A 21,863-nucleotide genomic window follows, 5' to 3' on the forward strand; every position below is an offset into this window, starting at 1 on the left:
AAATTAATGTATTATTATTTACAGTTAAGAGTTAAAAGGGAATTGATTTGATTTATACATGTATTTGATATTAGGGATGATACTCGAAACCGGTTTTCCCAATTGTTCGATAAGAAAAGAACCGAGTCCCCGGACTCGAATCCCTTTTTGAGAACCGGTATCCGTTATCGAGACCACTAGAGTAAAGAAAAAGAGTTGGTTCCTTATTCGAATCCCTGGGAACGAATCCCGTCCCGACCAGAAATGCCCCGTGGGACATCACAAGAAATGACGTCACGTAGCTCAGTCATTAGGCGCAGATAGCGAAAGCAGGAAAAACAATGGACCGGAAAAAGCGCTCCAAGGTGTAATAAAGTTCAAAACAAAAGGTATAATCCAATGAATAACTTTACTGAGAGATTTGAGCAGGGTACAAACACATGACGAACACTTTTACGACCAACCTGAAACATAGCAACCAGGCTAGCAACGCACCTCCTTTACGGCAGCTGTCGCAACGCTCTTAAAGCAACCGCAGCACATACATATATATACAACATATATCTCCCTTTTTTAACTTTTGTTTTTCTTTCCTTCTAAACAAAACAAAATCCCACTGTATATGTGTTGTCTGTCTAATTATAAATAATGCAGACGAGGCGTGTTGGCTGAGTTCTTGACGTTTACTTTCACAGCGTGCTCATAACCTCATTCTTAGCTGCCGGGTGACGACATGCAACAACACTTTTCGGGGCTACCGCGCATGCTCGTCACTCCCGTTGCATGCTGGGTAGTGTAGTTGTTATATTCCCTAGCTCATAACATCACGCCTTTCCCCCTATAAAGAAATAATGTTAACTCAATAGTGTATTTCTTTTTTTAGCTTTAACTTTTCCTTTTTAGCATTGTAACCACATTTGCAAACAACTTTTCTCTTCATAGAATTTTCTTTCAATAAAGAAATAAAGTGCAAAAATGTCAAAGCATCATAACAAACAGTTCAGAAGTGCACTTTTTGGAGAGCTGTATTATTTTCAGTGTTGTGCCCAAGGGACTGATTTTATTTAACACTATATTATTATTTATTCACCTATAATGATCACAGAGACAGGTTGTTTTTGTGTTACTGTATATATTTGTTTTTCTGAAAAATCCCACTTAGTATACTTTGGGTAACAACAGTCAATATTTATTTATTTTATTTTATTTTTTTAGGGGGGAACAGTCAATATTTATTTATTTATTAGATTTTATTTTTTTCTTACATTATAAAAATGAGCTTTTGTTAAACCAAATATTGTGTGTTTTTTTCCATATACAACAACCTATCTGGACTCGATAAGAGAATTGATAAGGAATCGGTTCGATAAGAGGATTCAATAATAGGCTCGAACTCGATAATTTCTTATCAAACATCATCCCTATTTGATATTGATTATTTGAGAAACACTGACACTGAATTTAGTTGTTTTCTACTTCATAGCCTAACAAAGGGTTAACTAAGACACTGCATGTTCCACAATTCATTGCGGCAAACCGGATGTTAAAAGAGACCGGGAGCAGGTGCGTTGTGGTTGTTGAGATTGAGCATTAATAGCCTACGGGTGAATGAATGAACGACAGACCGTTTTGTATGCCCATTTTTTTCTTATATAAAGTACAACTTTATTTACACATTTCCGACGTCCTGTCCGATACTTTGACCGTAGTTAATCTACATTTTTTGGTGCCGAAACCCGGGAACTTTCACAGTCGGCTCATTTCTGTCCAAATGACAGTTTTAGAAGAAGTGTAAAACATGTATTTGTGTCGTGTATGGAGCAGATTTTGATGAAAATGACGATTAATGCCTTAAACCAGTGGTCCCCAACCACCTATAAGGGGACCGGCACCGGTCCGTGACGCATTTGCTACCGGGCCACACAGAGACATTAAATAATTTATAACCGACCACATTTTCTCCTACTTAACTTTGGCCAGTCCCACCAGACACACCAATAAGCTTGTTCATAGATGTTTTATAAAACTCCTGATAGGAAGTCGCAATTTACTATATTTGTTACATCTTTGTTACATGGGACAATGCAAATTAATAAACATATCAAATGTAAAGGTGCCAAATCGTAGCCAAAAGCTGGGCTCCATCTGCAGGTTGATGACCTAAGATAATAATAATAATGGATTAGATTTTATATGGCGCTTTTCTATTATTAGATACTCAAAGCGCTCACAGAGGAGTGGGAACCCGTCATTTATTCACACCTGGTGGTGGTAAGCTACATTTGTAGCCACAGTTGCCCTGGGGTAGACTGACGGAAGCGAGGCTACCAGTTTGCGCCTACTGCCACTCCGACCACCACCTATCATTCATTCATCATTCATTCATTCACCGGTTTGAGTGGCACCGGGGGCAAGGGTGACGTGTCCTGCCCAAAGACACAACGGAAGCGATTTGGATGTCAAGAGGCGGGGAGCGAACCTGCAACCCTCAGGTTTCTGGCACGGCCACTCTACCCACTACGCCATACCGCCCCTAAAGAGACCCTAAGATCAGGAACAAAGTGACCATAAGAGTTAAGGATGGAGAAGTGTTATATTGTTGCATATAATAATTGTGCTGAAGGAAAAAGATTCACATTTCCTTTGGCCTAGAAAGTTAAAGTGCTGCTATTATTGCACATTGTCCTATTACATAAGTAGTTATCAATAACGGATGTATTTACGCATGGAAAATTGGACCTAAAAAGCTAACATTAGTGTATTTAAGTATGAAATATTGCACAAAATATGAATACATAACTTTTAGAAAGTAGGGTTAGGAGTGATTTTTGACCACTTTTCTGACTTTTGCCGACTTTTCTCACTTTTCTCCCCGCCTTCCAGTGCGACCGTTTTGGACATTTTGGCCAACCCTGGTGCGGCCGGCGGCGGAGGGACTTGTGGGACTCGAACCCAGGTGTGATTTTTTAACATTTTTGGGACTTTCGCCGACTTTTCTCACTTTTCTCCCCCACTTCCCGTTGGACTTTGCTGGGTGCGTTTTGGACATTTTGGGCATTTTGGGACTTGTGCGGCCGGCGGCGGGACTTGTCGGACTGGAACCCATCCATCCATCCATCCATCCATTTTCTACCGCTTATGCCCTTCAGGGTCGCGGGGGGCGCTGGAGCCTATCTCAGCTACAATCGGGCGGAAGGCGGGGTACACCCTGGACAAGTCGCCACCTCATCACAGGGCCAACACAGATAGACAGACAACATTCACACTCACATTCACACACTAGGGCCCATTTAGTGTTGCCAATCAACCTATCCCCAGGTGCATGTCTTTGGAGGTGGGAGGAAGCCGGAGTACCCGGAGGGAACCCACGCAGTCACGGGGAGAACATGCAAACTCCACACAGAAAGATCCCGAGCCCGGGATTGAACTCACGACTACTCAGGACCTTCGTATTGTGAGGCAGACGCACTAACCCTTCTACCACCGTGCTGCCCGGACTGGAACCCTTTTGGACAAAATTGAGACTTTTGACCATTTTGACCACCTTTTCCCCTCTTCTTCCCCGCCTTCCTGTGCACCATTGCTGGGTGTGTTTTGGACATTTTGCAGGTAGGTATTTTGGACAATATTGGGACTTTTGGCTGCCTTTTCCCCTCTTCTTCCCCGCCTTCCTGTGCACCATTGTTGGGTGTGTTTTGGACATTTTGCAGGTAGGTATTTTGGACAATATTGGGACTTTTGGCCGCCTTTTCCCCTCTTCTTCCCCGCCTTCCAGTGCACCATTGCTGGGTGTGTTTTGGACATTTTGCAGGTAGGTATTTTGGACAATATTGGGACTTTTGGCCGCCTTTTCCCCTCTTCTTCCCCGCCTTCCTGTGCACCATTGCTGGGTGTGTTTTGGACATTTTGCGCACCTCGGTGTCCGGCGGGACTCGTGGGACTGGAACCCGGGGAGGTATTTTGGACAATATTGGGACTTTTGGCTGCCTTTTCCCCTCTTCTTCCCCGCCTTCCTGTGCACCATTGCTGGGTGTGTTTTGGACATTTTGCAGGTAAGTATTTTGGACAATATTGGGACTTTTGGCCGCCTTTTCCCCTCTTCTTCCCCGCCTTCCAGTGCACCATTGCTGGGTGTGTTTTGGACATTTTGTTGGTAGGTATTTTGGACATTTTGCAGATAGGTATTTTGGACAATATTGGGACTTTTGGCCGCCTTTTCCCCTCTTCTTCCCCGCCTTCCAGTGCACCATTGCTGGGTGTGTTTTGGACATTTTGCAGGTAGGTATTTTGGACAATATTGGGACTTTTGGCTGCCTTTTCCCCTCTTCTTCCCCGCCTTCCTGTGCACCATTGCTGGGTGTGTTTTGGACATTTTGCAGGTAGGTATTTTGGACAATATTGGGACTTTTGGCCGCCTTTTCCCCTCTTCTTCCCCGCCTTCCTGTGCACCATTGCTGGGTGTGTTTTGGACATTTTGCAGGTAGGTATTTTGGACAATATTGGGACTTTTGGCCGCCTTTTCCCCTCTTCTTCCCCGCCTTCCTGTGCACCATTGCTGGGTGTGTTTTGGACATTTTGCGCACCCCGGTGTCCAGCGGGACGCGTGAGACTGGAACCCGGGGAGGTATTTTGGACAATATTGGGACTTTTGGCCGCATTTTCCCCTCTTCTTCCCCGCCTTCCTGTGCACCATTGCTGGGTGTGTTTTGGACATTTTGCAGGTAGGTATTTTGGACAATATTAGGACTTTTGACCATTTTAACATTTATCTGCTGGCTGTAAGGCTATTAAATGGTTCCTCAAGGACCCTGCCGAGAGTATAGAGCTGGTCTACCGTTCCACAACCGGGACGAAAACCACACTGTTCCTCCTTAATCTGAGGTTTGACTATCCGGTTTTGTATTAGTGTTCCTAAAAATAGATATACCGGCCCCCAGACACATTTTTTTCTTGAAATTTGGCCCTCTGAGTCAAAATAATTGCCCAGGCCTGGTCTAACATTATTTATGAGCATTTTGACTTTGGAAAGGTTTAAATGTGTTGAAATGTGGAAGTAGTAACACTATAAAACTGGGAGCCATTACTTCCCTGCTTGGCACTCAGCATTAAGGGTTGGATTTGGGGGTTAAATCACCAAAAATGATTCCCGGGCGCGGCCACTGCTGCTGCCCACTGCTCCCCTCACCTCCCAGGGGGTGATCAAGGGTGATGGGTCAAATGCAGAGAATAATTTTGCCACACCTAGTGTGTGTGTGTGACTATCATTGGTACTTACTTACATTACTTTCTTGTGTTACGGAAAAGTGAGGAATCTGGGAATTTTTGGGACATAAAAAAGAGATAGCTCAAAAGTCCAGAATAGTTGGAATATGTTGATGGTGGAATGGTTGAAATGGGTGCAAAAATGTTGGAGAAGTAGCCCGAAGGAAAAAGGGTGGAAATATTGGAATGGAAAAGTAGGGATTTTTTTTATTTGGGAAATAATTAATTTTGATTTAGACGGTGAGTGGAATGTGTTGATAGTGGAATGGTTTACTGGAAAATGTGGAATTCCTGGAAATGTGAACATTTTGGGGGGGAAAAAATAAAAATTGTCATGATCTGTGGTCTAGATCATGTTTTGTTTAGTTATGTTCTGTTAGTTTTGGACTCCTTTTAGTTCCTGTTTGTGCACCTTCCTGAGTTTGTTTTGGTTGCCATAGTTGCTAATTATGTTCACCTGTCTCTGATTAGTGTTCGGCCGCTCACCTGCTACCCGACCACTAATCAGAGACATTATTTAAGCCTGCCATTGCCGGTCAGTCGGCCTGGCCTCATTGTTAAAGTTAAAAGTTAAAGTTAAAGTACCAATGATTGTCACACACACACTAGGTGTGGCGAGATTATTCTCTGCATTTGACCCATCACCCTTGATCACCCCCTGGGAGGTGAGGGGAGCAGTGGGCAGCAGCGGTGGCCGCGCCCGGGAATCATTTTGGTGATTTAACCCCCAATTCCAACCCTTGATGCTGAGTGCCAAGCAGGGAGGTTGTTGTTTGTTTCATGCAATGCCATAGTTCATGCTGTTTGTTTGCTTCATGCCTTGTCTACGTAAGGTTTGTTTGTTTCATGCCACAGTTTCGTGAGTATTCCTTGTCCATAGTCTATGCTAAGTGTTAGCTTTAGCTTCGAGTGCGATCAGGCACGTTGTTCTGTCGGCTCGCTTTCTGTTTTTTGTACCTCTTTGAGTTTTGATAATTAAATCATGTTCCCACCTGCACGCCATGTCCGGAGTGGTCCGTCTGCATTTCGGGAGAACAAACCCCGCAGCAAGCTGCGAAAAGCCCGTCGTGACAAAAATAAAGCACTTGCGTCATAATTAAGCTGAGAATTTTCATAGTGGAATGGTTTGAATCAGTTAAGAAATTGTCATGATCCGTTACCCGGATCATGGCATGAATTATGTTGATTATGTTTCTGGTTTTAGTCGGTTTCCTGGGTGCACCCTCTTTCCCTGTTTACTGCTGGTTTCCATGGGCACTGATTCTCCTCACCTGTCTTAGTTTTGGCAATTAGTGTTTCCACCAGGTGTTTTGGCTAATCACTCCCCTTTATAGTTTCCTGTCACCCAGCCGTAAGTGCTGGGTCAATGTTTGCAATAGGCAACATTTACGTCTTTCTGTTTTTGCTCCACGCTCTTTATATTATTCTGCCGACCAGAATCCCGTTTTTTTTCACCCTTGGTGACATTTTGGTTTTTATTTAGCTCCACGCTTGCTAGCGTCCTCAGTTTTGTATTTTTGTCCTGCCTTTTATTTATTAAATATACGTAAATCTTACCTGCACTCCGCTCCTGCTTGTCTCCTGCCTTGGAAGGAACACGACAACCACAACCATGCGTCCAAGACGTAACAGATTGACCCAGCCAGACGAAGTGTTCCTGTCCAACATGGACAAGCAAGACATCCTCCTGGAGCTCAGAGCGGACGCGCAGCCATGGGAAGACGAGGACGAAGCCGAGCTGTCCGAAGAAGACCTTCCGGCCGACGCCATGGTAGCATGGGGGCAGCTAATGGCTAAGTTCACGGAAGCAGAGACCCGTTTCCTCCCCCACTCTCAAGCCACCCGGACGTCGTTCACCCCACCCGGTACTCGAAGGCTCCGGCAGCGGGCCAGCTCAGAGCAGGCGCAGAAGGGGTACCAGATGGACACTTTGCCCTCAACAATGTCTGCCAGGCTCTTCCCTTGCGGCTTCTCCTCCCCTCAGACACCACCTGCTGGCAACTGTCCAGTAAGGCGCCAGCGGCGCACACGCACAAGGCCAGCTTCCAGGCTTCCTAGAGTCCACCCGCCCGTGCCCTCTGCTCCCGCCGAACAAGCGCTCCCCCCACCAGCTCCATCTAGCATCTGGAATCTGCTTCCTGAGGGGGGGGGCCAGTGCTGGTAGCGTGTCAGCGGGGCAAGCAGACCTCATTCCACTGAGGATGCTGCCTGCCTCTCCTCCAGCGGGGGCGCTGTCTGCTTCGGCCCTACTTCCTGCTCCAGTGCCACAAAGCAAGTTGGACCCGCCAGAGAAGTACAGTCCGGCTTGGGTGGATGAGTGGTACCGCAAGGTACTTATTGAACTGCAACTGGAGGAACAATCCCAATCAGCAGAGAACACTCCGCCCACTCCTCTGGCTCCTCCCACGCCGACAGCCCAGACGCCTGCCACTCTGACGCCACCATCAACCCTGGTGGTCCTGCAAACGTCATCCTCTCCACCTCCTGCTCCAGCACTGCAAAGCACACAAGACCCCGAAGAGACCGACCCAGTAAAAAGGGCATTGCACCAACAGGACAAACAACTTGAACAACAAGAGGAACAGTTTGGCGTTCTTGGGGCTTGCGTCAACGCCATGGCGGAACACCAAGACGCCCGCCTTGGTGCTTTGGAGAGACAGATGAGAAGTATACTCTCCGCACTGCAGGTGATGATTCCCCCTACGGCCAACACAGCAGTCCAGCTGAGACATCCACCACCCACAGAGACTCCGTTTCCTGCTCCGCCTCTGGCTCCGCCCACGGCGACAAACGAGCCGCCTGCTCCGCCTCTGGCTCCGCCCACGCCGACAGACGAGCCGCCTGCTCCGCCCACGCCGACAGACGAGCCGCCTGCTCCGCCTCTGGCTCCGCCCACGCCGACAGACGAGCCGCCTGCTCCGCCTCTGGCTCCGCCCACGCCGACAGACGAGCCGCCTGCTCCGCCTCTGGCTCCGCCCACGCCGACAGACGAGCCGCCGGCTCCGCCCACACCGACGGCGGCGACGCTTCCTGTTTCCACGGCGACGACGCTTCCTGTTTCCACGGCGACGACGCTCCCTATTTCCACGGCGACGACGCTTCCTGTTTCCACGGCGACGACGCTTCCTGTTACCACGGCGACGACGCCTCCCGCGCCTGCCTCGCCTACGACGTACCCACCTCGTGTCCGGCGGGCCGCAGCACGGCGCCGCCCACCTCCTCGTGTCCGGCGGGCCGCAACACGGCGCCGCCCACCTCCTCGTGTCCGGCGGACCGCACCTCGGCGCCGCCCACCTCCTCGTGTCCGGCAGGCCGCACCTCGGCGCCGCCCACCTCCTCGTGTCCGGCGGGCCGCACCTCGGCGCCGCCCACCTCCTCTTGTCGGGCGGGCCGCACCACGGCGCCGCCCACCTCCTCGGGTCCGGCGGGCCGCACCTCGGCACCGCCCACCTCCTCTTGTCCGGCGGGCCGCACCACGGCGCCGCCCACCTTGTCGTTTCTGGACTTTTCATGGACGCTTTTGGCGCCAACAGCAGCGACGCCCCAGACATTGGTACAGGACTCAAAGACTGCTGAAGTTCTGGCGCCAGTCTCGTCCGCCTCCTCAACGGCCACAGACATGGCCGTTCCGAGGTCGCCCGCCTCGACGATTGCGGCGACAATCCACTCGCCGCCGCCACCTGACTTGTCCCCGGTGGCTTCGGGGACACGTGGCCTGGCGGCCCACCACCAAGTCCTCCCTCCACCCTCCCGTGACTTTTGACTTTCTGGGGTTTTTTTGTTGGGGAGGGGTTTCTAGTTTGGGACGTCTGGGATCCGTCCCTTAAGGGGGGGGTTATGTCATGATCCGTTACCCGGATCATGGCATGAATTATGTTGATTATGTTTCTGGTTTTAGTCGGTTTCCTGGGTGCACCCTCTTTCCCTGTTTACTGCTGGTTTCCATGGGCACTGATTCTCCTCACCTGTCTTAGTTTTGGCAATTAGTGTTTCCACCAGGTGTTTTGGCTAATCACTCCCCTTTATAGTTTCCTGTCACCCAGCCGTAAGTGCTGGGTCAATGTTTGCAATAAATAGGCAACATTTACGTCTTTCTGTTTTTGCTCCACGCTCTTTATATTATTCTGCCGACCAGAATCCCGTTTTTTTTCACCCTTGGTGACATTTTGGTTTTTATTTAGCTCCACGCTTGCTAGCGTCCTCAGTTTTGTATTTTTGTCCTGCCTTTTATTTATTAAATATACGTAAATCTTACCTGCACTCCGCTCCTGCTTGTCTCCTGCCTTGGAAGGAACACGACAACCACAACCATGCGTCCAAGACGTAACAGAAATATGAATGTCTAAAAAGTGTTTCATGATTTCAAATGGGGAAAGAATTTACTGGAAAATGTGGAATTCCTGGAAATATTAAAATTTGGGGGGGAAAATTTAATAATAAAGCTCTTGCGTCATAATTAAACTGAGAATTTTGATAGTGGAAGGGTTTGAATATGGGGAAAAAAGGATGCGGACGAAAAAAAGGCCGAATAATAATTGGAATTCTAAGGCTCCGTTTACACTAAGGTTATCCAGGGTAAATCCCACCTAACCTTAGCCTTGTCCACACACACACATTGGTCGTTTAAGACCCCCCCCCCAGTCCACCGGCGCAACGCGACCTAGTACGCATGCGCGGAAAATGCGCACGTCATAGTCACCTCCAGTGTTGCTTTGTGTGCAAGTTGTTAAATGTAACTTATCTGAACAATATCCAGTGTTGTGGTATTTCAATGAATTGGAATCCAGTGTGACTACTGTAGTGAATCACACCTGTGACATCTTAAATTAATCATATCTTTATTAGACACGTAAACAATGTGATAAAGAACATTTGACAACAATCAATGTAGGGATCCAGATATCTGGTCAGGACACTCCTCACTCTTTTGCCTTCACCTTCATTGTCCATTCCTTTTTGGTGACTTTATATACTTATACTACCTAGATGTTGAGTCCGCGACATACATGGCGGACAATAACTGATACAGTCTGCTTTGCAAGTCCAAAAGCATTCGCTGTTTTCCATAGTCTTCACTCAACGGCCAGGTACCATGAATTGATTAACCGACTTAAACAAGTTGAAAAACGTATTCAGGTGTTACCATTTAGTGGTCAATTGTGTGGAATATGTACTGTACTGTGCAATCTACTAATACAAGTCTCAATCAATCAATACAAAGCACACGCAACCTTTTTTATCACATCCACGGGAGCCCGCATTCTCGTTGTCTCTCCTTCGACAAATGGACAAAGTTTTTCACTAAGTAGAATCACAGCTGACCTGAACATTGGAAAGTTCTCTTGCCGTCTGAGAAGTGTTGTATCCCAAATAGCTGCAATGGCTTTCTCTTAAAGTATTCATGTGTGATTTCCACAAGTGTCTGTACATGTAGAAGAAGGAGAAACACGGCATGTCTGGATGACTCGCTTCCATATTTCCAGTGGTTAGCTCCGAGTTATGAAACCGCTTTATTATGAAGCTGGCTGTGGCGTGTTCTCTCTGATGTCACTTCCTGTGTGGGCGTGGTCTTACTGACTTCACTTCCTCTCCGAACTCAGTTTGTAAACGATCAATGAGTCCATACAAAGCTAAGAATTACACGGCGCACTTACCCGTGTAAAACATTGTACAAGGAGGGGAACCTTAAACGCTGGTTGAAACGGGGCTTAGGCTAAATAATTATTGGTTTAAGGGGCTAAGTGTAGACATGGCCTAATGTAGTTTTCCATGCAGATAACAATATGAAATATGCATAAACAACGTTCCCTCTAAGGTGCGCTCCAGTGCAATTGCGCACTGCTCAAGCGTCCTCTGCGCATGGCAAATCTATGCCACGCACAAAATCAAATAAAAAAATAAGCGCATAACAATTTTCAACACACGGACACGACAGAGAAAACAGTTTTCGTCATCATTGTTCAAATATTGTAACGTCTGTCGAGATGCTTTGAGGACATTAATTCCATCGATCACTTTACTGAGCAAAGCTCTTTATTGTCGGCCATAAATACATCACCAAAACATTAGTAAAAAAAAATTATATCTAGCAAAACTGGTCATTTTCTGCAGTACAAACCAGACCAAAAGCAACTTTGTTATATCAACAGCAGCTGCTCGCTCTTTCTCACTTGCGCCAACACATGCACATATGGCACTTAGCCAGTGATGCGTTTACAGCCGCACAAAAAGTCGCACAACTCCAACACCACACATAAAGTGTCGTTCCAGGTCGTTACACTATGATTTACCAATCAAATGTGTGCTTATTCTGGTGTCATTTATTAGGAATCTTAATTTATAAATATTAATCATGAAATGCTGTTAGTATATTAAATAAATACTAATAAAAATTAATTTTTTACAAACAGGAAGTTGCAGGAATGTACACATGATCCCCTGCTTACATCTCATTGTGCAACATGTGAATGTTTTAATGGGAACTAAATGCAATGTCTGAAAGGGTACAAATTATTTCCAAAGCAGTACATGAAAAACTATATTTTTTGTTATTGTCATTGTAAGTGGGCCTAAACACTTATATTAGAAAATAACCTCATGGAAATGACTGCTGTCATTTGATTATAACAATAAGAGAATGTTGTCTGTCTATCTGTGTTGGCCCTGCGATGAGGTGGGGACTTGTCCAGTTGAGATAGGCTCCAGCATCCCCCGCGACCCTAAAAGGGACAAGCGGTAGAAAATGGATGGATGGATGGATGGAGATTTAACTTGTTATTTAGTCAGGTTTGGGACAGGTGTGCTGCTGGTGTAGCCACAGTGTGCACGTCTGATGTTGCTCACATGGGCTCCACTGAATGCTCAGGGAGTTTTTGCGTTTGCTCACACACTTGAAAAATTAGAGGGAACATTGCACATAAATAATGAATGAAATTGATCATATCACTTTTACCTTTATTAAAGATGGTGACGGTACTTTATTGAATTCAATTGTGTTTCTCATCTTCTTTATCTTTGTTAACTTTCTTCGGCACTATGGCGGCTTATTTTGCAGTCTTACTTTTTGTCTTGGAGAGGAGACAAGTCTTTCATGTATCGGACACTTCTCTTTTTTGAGTTTAAGACTTAAAATCTCGCCCAAAAAAAAAAAAAAAAAAAAAACGGATGAAAACACAAAGTGACTCAATTAAGGAGAGATATGCTGGAGAGATGAGGAACTTGCGTGTTGAGTTCCCTTGATGTATCCTGCGTGGACTTGTGGGAGATCTCCAGAGATAACAAAGTCACATTGTGCGCTCTTGAGTTGGACTACAAATCCTTAATTAGAAAAAGCGGATCAGATGACGAAGGCAGCCAATAGCAGGCTCTCCGGGCGGCATGGGGGGGCTTTGATCAGGAAAATCCAATTATTTGTGTATATACATTTCCCACATAGTGATTACTTCATTAATTGTCCCGCCTTTATCTCCTCCCTCCCCCCCGCCCCCTGCTAATAATCAGCTCCTTTCTCCCGCCACAAACACACCAATAGCAGCTTTGTGGATTCAAAGGATCTGCGCGCCTCCCTCAAAGAGCTGCCATTCTTTGATGATTGGGCAGCGGCAAACTTCAAAGTCATAAATCTCCTTTCTGACTGGCTGGCGGCGCACCAAAGTGCTTATCAAACCCTGTGAAGTGATGCGCCACCCCGTCAGATAGTGCCAGGAGATCTGCGAGTGAGGAGGCTTCGCCGTGGCTGCCTCAAAAAGCACTTTTTTATGCGTCGACGCCGCCATTGCTGGCGTTTTTACGAATTATAAGCGACTTTTTTTTTGTTGTTGTTGGGGCGGGGGTGTGGAGCGTGTTTTATCCGTGTTTGCTGGTCGCCGCGGCGGAGGAGGACGATGGCGGCCGTGGCTGTGCTGCGGAACGAGACGCTCCACGCTTTCCTGCAGGTTAGTGTCACTTTATTAATAACTAGCAATGTTATTGTAGCTTCAACAAACACTTTGAGTGGACAAAAATGAAAAAAGAAAAAAAAAAACTTTTTTCCGTGTCCATGTGTTCCAGGACCGCACTCCCAACTCTTCCCCGGAAAACTGCAAGCACTCCCCGCTGGCTCTCCTGGCCGCCACCTGTAACCGAATCGGGCACCACCACCACCACCACCACCATCACCACCCGGCGTCCAGCCCCTCCGACTTCCTCCCGGTTCCTTACGACCCCGCCACCCTGGGCTCCCCGTCGCGGTTGTTCCACCCGTGGACTAACGAGGCAAGCGCTCCGAGCAACGCAACTTTCGGACTAAGTTCCAAGCCACAGCCGCTGGGGTCCTTCGCGGCCCCGCACGAGCTGCCCCTCACCCCGCCCGCCGACCCCGGCTACCCGTACGACTTCTCCCCGGTGAAGATGCTCCCGTGCTCCATGCAGTCCCCGTGTCCTCCCACCTACGTGCCCGCCGTCAGCTACGCGGCGCCCGCGGCCATGCCGCCCGCCATGCCCACTTTTGTCGCGGGCCAGAGACAGTTGTCCCCCAACCCGGCGGAGGACATCCCGTGGTGGAGCCTCCAGCAGGGCAACCACCGCTTCCAGCTGCAGCGAGGCCTGGTGCTGCACGGCCACACGGCGGACTTCGCCCAGTACCAGACGCAGATCGCCGCCCTCTTGCACACCAAGTCCCCCCTGGCCACCGCGCGTCGCTGCCGCCGGTGCCGCTGCCCCAACTGCCAGTCGGCCTCCTCCGGCGCAGAGGAGCCGGGCAAGAAGAAGCAGCACGTCTGCCACATCCCGGGCTGCGGGAAGGTGTACGGCAAGACGTCGCACCTGAAGGCGCACCTGCGCTGGCACTCCGGGGAGCGGCCCTTCGTCTGCAACTGGCTCTTCTGCGGCAAGAGCTTCACCCGCTCGGACGAGCTCCAGAGACACCTGAGGACTCACACCGGGGAGAAGCGCTTCGTGTGCCCGGACTGCTGCAAGAGGTTCATGCGCAGCGACCACCTGGCCAAGCACGTCAAGACGCACCAGAACAAGAGGAGCAAGTGCTTGGACAAGACGCTGGAACACGTCAAGAGGGAGGACTCCAGGAATCACGTCATGTGACATTCACGTCCCCCCCCCAAAAAAACAGTCATTCGTGCAATAATTATGAAAAACAAAACAAGTCCATGGTGAGCTCCTCTTGTCCATCACGCATCTGCTGCAACTTGTGTGTCCAAATATATCTGCCGATATAGCAAGCGAGACAAGTTTTTTGCAACTTGTGTTTTTCTGACGGTTGTCTTCGCTGGAAGATGTTCGCCCTCCTTGTAAATCATATTTAATAGCTTTTGTTGAATGAGAGTGTTCCGAGTTTTTGCTCCATATGGGGCCTGTTTTTAAAAGCATGCATCTTGAACAAGATTTGCTATTGTTGATATGACCCCGATACAATGTGAGAATAAAAGAAGACTATAACATTTATCTCAAAATCTCAGGAGATTTCCTTCAACTTTATTTGTACTTATTAAATAACTCATAATATTGCGGGTGTTGTTGAGAAAAAAAGGTGACTTTTAAAGAATCCACCTTGTTTCTGCCGTATTTCAATGAACATGAGTTACTATAATGATGCCAGCAATATCCAAGAAATGGCGCTCTGTCAATTATTTATATTGCGTTCTAAGACATTTTTTACACAAATATATCCACATGCTATTTGCATAGTCTCCCTAACTGTCTCCAGATGTGCCACCAACAAAAGGGCTCATCAGTCACAAAATTATGTACACCTGCAGGACCTCCAGTGATAGTCATTCATTTTGTGCACCTCTTGTGCAACTCTACTGTACCTAATAAGGACAGTTAGGGTTAATTAAAGTCAATTATCTATAATATTGCATATAAGGGACTTATTCTGAATACATAATAAGCTCTTTTAAGCGTGAACAGACGGGAAGGAAGACTTTAGTTTAAATTCACGCACGTGTTTTGAACAGACACGTATTTTAAACATCATCAAAAAGTTTCAAGATCAAACAATGTTGAGAAAAGCAGACTTTCCGCCATGCAGGCACAGCAAAGTTTGGTTCCCCTAACGTTTAATTTAATTTTCCTGAAGGAATCAATAAAGTACTATCTATCTATCTATGACAACATGCAGAGCGCTAACAGTGTTGGCTGTCTGACTTGGCCCAAATGTGCAGCAAAAAAGTGAACTTGAGCCATCAAAATGTGACCTTTTTCTTTGCCTCTACAGCGCCCTCCCCTGCAGGAGGCCACCATGGTCCAGAACATCAGAGTCCAGTTTCAAATGAGTTTGTTGTGCTTCAACTTCCTCTCGCGTCCCAAAAACATGTCATGTTAAATGGAGTCTGTAAATGTTGCATATAGTGTTTGTCTTTTGGTCCTGTCATTGATTGGCGACCAGGCCAGGGTGGACCCCATCTCACTGGGATAGGCTCCAGCTCCCCTGAGACCTGAATTCATTTACTAACTAAATAGTAAATTTTTCTCGGGCTTCACCTCTGCAACATTAAGTACACCTGCCCCTCTAATGAGATGCAATACAGGAGATTTAACTGAATATTGTTAACTCGTATGCTTGCTTTTTCTAATATTGTGTCCTTGTTACGTAGCTATCATGTCATCAGAAACGTCTCATGGTGTGTATTGATCTCTTTCATCTGGGTACTAGAGATGTGTTCTTTGCGGACTACAGAAGAAAACATTCAAAAAAATGCAAATATTATATCTAAATCTAAATAATATCTGCCTAATGTTCTCCCGCCCAAAAAATAATTGGTAATGTGACGATACTAAATTACTAACGATACATATTTTGAATCCGATTATTCACACACACACATGGGTTATGACCCAATTGCATAATTGAAATCAACTTTAAAAAAGACCCCAATATTTTTGACACAAATGGGATGTAATTGTCATAATGTACTGTATTTTGTAAAGCGTGTCATTTATAGGCTCAAAACTTGGTAGCATTTTTATCTAACGTCCCGTCGTCGTTTATTTCGGAGTGAAATTTGCAGTCGGAGTCTCCGCGCTGGTCTTTGCATTGACTTGGTTGATCGCTGAGCGTGTGACAACCCACTCTGCCTTCCAGGTCATCTTCCACGGTTAAGGTAATGATTATGTACAGTCAAAATAATTGCGTGATTAACCAGCGTGTAAATGAGATCATTTGTTTGTGATTAATCACGTGGGTTAAAGCGTTATTTTTTGACGTCCCTAATTTATAAACTGCCAAATTATTCTCTTTTGTGTTCTCCCCAAAAAAAGTAACGTGATAATATTAAATGCCATAGTTTCAAACCACATTTTAAATAATAATAATACAAATCTAAGGTTGTATTTTTTACAAATATTTACCGCTATCATAATATTATAATTATTTATTATAATTCTTATGTTTTTTTTGGTAAGTAATTGTATTTAGACAACAATGTAATCATTTTTTTGGTTCAATAAATATTTCCAATATAGACTGTTATTGTATCCATATTTAAGTACACAAAGGGGATTTTTATCTTTTCAGCTACAGTATGTCTTTATTTTCTATATCATATTGCATAATTTAGTCCTGTTCAAGAATAGATATATGATGCAGGCAAGCATCATAGACGGTAAAACGACAAGAAGGAACAATGTGCTTGAAAAATAACAGTAGTGGGGGTGGAGAGTATACAAAGGGAAACCCCACAACTGTAACCTCTTCCTCCAAGTATTATGATCCTATTATGAAAGCACAGCCGTTATGAATGCAGCCAAAATTGCCCTCCTCCTCCCCCCGAAAGAAAGGCTTTGTTTGCCCTGATTTAGCTTCATTGTCCAACAAAAGCACCATTTTTCATCACAGTGGGGGGGTCATAATTTATGACTCCTCCTATGGAGCGACTTAACTGGATTTTGCAAAAACTGAACGAAAGATCTTAAGACGGAGGAGTTCTGAGGAGTACACTATGTGTCTGATACAAATCATCACTAACTCTATTTGCATACTATTTCCATAAAAAATGATAAAATTCCTCTTCTTATTCTAACTTCCAATCAAGGTGACCTTCTTCTTGCTATGTGATACTTTACACAGCACTCGGTGTGTATTTTTCTCCAAGAAAATCCAACCAACCAATGCACATTCAGAGCCAGCAGAAAAATACATAGAGTAATATTTAAAAGTCCTGGTACATTTTTCATGTTTATGCTTAAAGGGAACCTGTTCCGCAAAACCAACTTTTCTTACCTATTGGTCCCTGGGTTGGTGTATTTGGGATCTGCATAAGTGCTGAAAATGTGAAATGAAACCATGGATGTATGGCAGAGATATTTATAAAACAATCTTGCCTTACTTCATACTTCATCTAAACGAGCCATCTTGAATTTGCCCAATTTGTGACAATTTTCCCATTGGTGACGTCAGTGGATATCTCCATATATGGTAAAGTTTTATCTGAAGAGCTTTGCGTGAGTCCGCCATTGTAGTCAATAAGTTCCTTCTTTTTCTCCATCTTCTTGTTGTGGGGCAGACTGGCTTGTACATGCACATGCATCCTCCACTGTTGCCTTTTTTTTTCTTCTTTTTTTAAAATATTTATTTATTCATTTGATAGGGAACAGATAAAACAGGTACTGAGAAACAAATCCCCCCACCAAAAATAAATAAATAAATAAAAGTTAAAAAAAAGTAGTGTATATTATATGAAATATTTTTTTTTTTACTACTTTATTTACATTAAATACTATGATTCATATTATTTCCAATTGCAAAGTCTACTTTTTGTTAGCCTGTGGAAATATATTTCAGTTAAGTGCCTCATTTAAAAGGATAACATTTAATACAAAATTAAGTGATTGAAAGTGGGTTTTTTTGTTTTTTTTAATCTACACTTTCTTTATTTTCATATTATTGTTATCTTTTCCTACTAACTACGCTTTTCTTTTTATACAAAACTGCTGAACAGAGAACGCCACAACGCCCACCAGAAATAATAAATAATAGTAAAAGTTTTATTTTTATTTTACGCACTTTTCATTCAAATACACTTTAAAGTGCTACAGTACAAACCAATATTTAAAACAATCTAAGCTTAGCTATTAAAAGAGATACAGTCCTAGGACTAAAACACTATAAGTGAAGCATAGGAAACTCAAATCATGCAAAATAGTGTTTTCTGCGTCTATATATTTTAGCTGTTTAAAAAAATAACTTGGTCATGAGATTTCTTTGTGTGTGTATACGTACTTTTTGAGCATATTCAACAATACCGCATACAAACCGTGACCAATTTTGTTCATGAAATGTTCAGTTACAAATGAGTGATATTGTATACTTATTATCATTAAAATATTCCATATTGTTTTTTTCCATATTATATTGTGTAATTAGGTTTTGTGGGGAAAAAAGACATTTAAAAAGACATTTGTTCTGTTAAACCGCTTATGGTACTGTAACATAAATTAGCCGGAAGTGTTCTTGTAATATTATTTTAGTGTAAAAATCTAACTTTTTCTTTGCTTGTTTTTTTAAAACTAGATTTTTGAAAAACAGGTCATGATCTCCCCGTGACTGTGTGGGTACTCCAGCTTCCTCCCACCTCCAAGGACATGCACCTGGGGATAGGCTCCTCCCACCTCCAAAGACATGCACCTAGGGATAGATTGATTGGCAACACTAAATGGTCCCCAGTGTGTGAATGTTGTCTATCTGTGTTGGCCCTGTGGTGACTTGTCCAGGGTGTACCCCGCCTTCCGCCTGAGTGCAGCTAAGATAGGCTCCAGCACCCCTGCAGCCCCAAGAGGGACAAGTGGTAAAAAATGGATGGATGTTAAAAAAAAACATCTTTTATTTTGGCTAAGCCCTGGTCAGATCTTCTTCAGTCCTCAGGTTAATGGGACAAAGTACAAGGCCACACTGCTGTTTTCACCATTGTCTGCTGTTAGATGAAAGGACCTCCAAGAAGACCAGTACACACAGGTAAGAGGAACAGACAAGTAACAGACTTAGACTGCTAGGATGCCAAATAGAAGATAACTTTAGTACCTACTTTTTACTGTTTTTCTTTACAAAGTGTCATAGACAGCATTTTCGTTTTTCCTACGAAATTTTTCAAGGAGAAGAACATTCCAGTTTTCACATAACAGGCTAATGTAAACATACCCTAAATTACTAGGAATTAAAATGTTAAATATATATATGTATATATATATTTAACATTTTAATTTCACAAGAAAAACGAAAATGCTGTAATGTGTGTGTGTGTGTGTGTGTATATATATCCATCCATCCAGCCATCCATCCATTTTCTACCGCTTATTCCCTTTTTGGGGTCGCGGGGGGCGCTGGAGCCTATCTCAGCTACAATCGGGCGGAAGGCGGGGTACACCCTGGACAAGTCGCCACCTCATCGCAGGGCCAACACAAATAGACAGACAACATTCACACTCACATTCACACACTAGGGCCAATTTAGTGTTGCCAATCAACCTATCCCCAGGTGCATGTCTTTGGAAGTGGGAGGAAGCCGGAGTGCCCGGAGGGAACCCACGCAGTCACGGGGAGGACATGCAAACTCCACACAGAAAGATCCCGAGCCCGGGATTGAACCCAAGACTACTCAGGACCTTCGTATTGTGAGGCAGATGCACTAACCCCTCTCCCACCGTGCTGCCCTATTGTGTGTATATATATATATATATATATATATATATATATATATATATATATATATATATGTATATGTGTATATATATATATGTATATATGTATGTGTGTGTGTATATATGTATATATGTGTGTGTATATATGTATATATATATATATATGTGTATGTATATGTGTATATATATATACACACCGTATTTTCCGCACTATAAGGCACACCGGATTATTAGCCGCACCTTCAATGAATGGCATATTTCATAACTTTGTCCACCAATAAGCCGCCCCGGACTATAAGCCGCGCCTACGCTGCGCTAAAGGGAATGTCAAAAAAACAGTCAGATAGGTCAGTCAAACTTTAATAATATATTGAAAACCAGCGTTCTAACAACTCTGTCCCAAAATGTACGCAAATGTGCAATCACAAACATAGTAAAATTCAAAATAGTGCAGAGCAATAGCAACATAATGTTGCTCGAACGTTAATGTCACAACACACAAAATAAACATAGCGCTCACTTTCTGAAGTTATTCTTCATTCGTAAATCCTTCGTCTTCGGTGTCCGAAGTGAAAAGTTGGGCAAATGTGAGATCCAAAATGGACGGTTCCGTCTCGTCGAAGTCATCGGAGTCAGTGTCACTGTTATCCAGCAGTTCTGTGAATCCTGCCTTCCGGAAAGCTCGGACCACAGTTGTGACCGAAATATCTGCCCAGGCATTTACGATCCACTGGCAGATGTTGGCGTCGTCTGGCGCTGCCTCCGTCTTAGTGAATGTGTGTTCGCCTTCTGTCATCCATTGTTCCCACGCAGTTAGCAGTCTAGCTTCGAATGCCCTGTTGACACCAATATCTAGCGGCTGGAGGTCTTTTGTCAATCCACCCGGAATGACGGCGAGTATTGAATTAAGCGCGTAAGCGTGTCTCTTAAAGTGATGTTATGAGCTAGCAAATATAACAACTACACTACCCAGCATGCAACGATAGTTACGAGCATGCGCGGTAGCCCTGAGAAGCGTTGTATGCTGGCAGTTAGAATGTGGTTATGAGCACGCTGTGAGTAAACGTTGAGAACTCAGTTAACACGCCTCGTCTGCATTATTTATAATTAGACAGACAACACACTTAATAGGAGCCATTTTGGGGTCTTTACATAAACACACAAATGGAAATGAAACGTCACATATCCCAGCATGCACCGCGCGCTTCTTCGTCATCCACTGTTCCCACGCAGTTAGCAGTCTAGCTTCGAATGCCCTGTTGACACCAATATCTAGCGGCTGGAGGTCTTTTGTCAATCCACCCGGAATGACGGCGAGTATTGAATTGAGCGCGTAAGCGTGTCTCTCAATGTGATGTTATGAGCTAGCAAATATAACAACTACACTACCCAGCATGCAACGATAGTTACGAGCATGCGCGGTAGCCCTGAGAAGCGTTGTTGTATGCTGGGAGTTAGAATGTGGTTATGAGCACGCTGTGAGTAAACGTTGAGAACTCAGTTAACACGCCTCGTCTGCATTATTTATAATTAGACAGACAACACACTTAATAGGAGCCATTTTGGGGTCTTTACATAAACACACAAATGGAAATGAAACGTCACATATCCCAGCATGCACCGCGCGCTTCTTCTTCTTCCGGGGGCGGGTGCTTACCTTGGCGGTTGCTTGCGTAGAAGAAGAAGCGCTTCCTGCTCTACCGGGAAAAAAGATGGCGGCTGTTTACCGAAGTTGCGAGAACGAAACTTTATGAAAATGAATCTTAATATTTATCCATATATAAAGCGCACCGGGTAAAAAGCCGCACTGTCAGCTTTTGAGTAAATTTGTGGTTTTTAGGTGCGGCTAATGGTGCGGAAAATACGGTATATATGTATATATATGTATGTGTGTATATATATATATACATATATACACATATATACGTGTATATATGTGTGTATATATGTGTGTATATATATGTATATATATATATGTATATATATATATA

At 44.7% G+C, this 21,863-nt stretch overlaps 2 protein-coding genes across 2 annotated transcripts in view; both read left to right on the forward strand.

Annotated features, from left to right (window-relative positions):
* Positions 1-3,638, forward strand: part of myo3b (myosin IIIB) — a 304,160-nt gene extending 300,522 nt beyond the window's left edge. The window contains exon 37 of the mRNA XM_061971641.2: positions 2,863-3,638. The gene's annotated coding sequence lies outside the window, so the exon portion shown is untranslated. The remainder of the gene's footprint in view (positions 1-2,862) is intronic.
* Positions 3,639-12,744: 9,106 nt separating this feature from the next.
* On the forward strand, positions 12,745-14,679 carry sp5a (Sp5 transcription factor a). The gene is made up of 2 exons (XM_061971639.2): positions 12,745-13,175; positions 13,291-14,679. The coding sequence occupies exons 1-2, from the start codon at positions 13,125-13,127 to the stop codon at positions 14,317-14,319; spliced, it is 1,080 nt and encodes a 359-aa protein (XP_061827623.1). The 5' UTR covers positions 12,745-13,124; the 3' UTR covers positions 14,320-14,679.
* Positions 14,680-21,863: the final 7,184 nt, after the last annotated feature.

Source organism: Nerophis lumbriciformis, linkage group LG13, assembly GCF_033978685.3.
Source record: "Nerophis lumbriciformis linkage group LG13, RoL_Nlum_v2.1, whole genome shotgun sequence".
NCBI classification, from domain to species: domain Eukaryota; kingdom Metazoa; phylum Chordata; class Actinopteri; order Syngnathiformes; family Syngnathidae; genus Nerophis; species Nerophis lumbriciformis.

Bases quoted from the DNA above. Each gene is read 5' to 3' on its own strand.
- sp5a (XM_061971639.2), top strand. From the start codon at position 13,125: ATGGCGGCCGTGGCTGTGCTGCGGAACGAGACGCTCCACGCTTTCCTG. The intron at 13,176-13,290 runs GTTAGTGTCACT...CATGTGTTCCAG, and splicing joins CGCTCCACGCTTTCCTGCAG to GACCGCACTCCCAACTCTTC.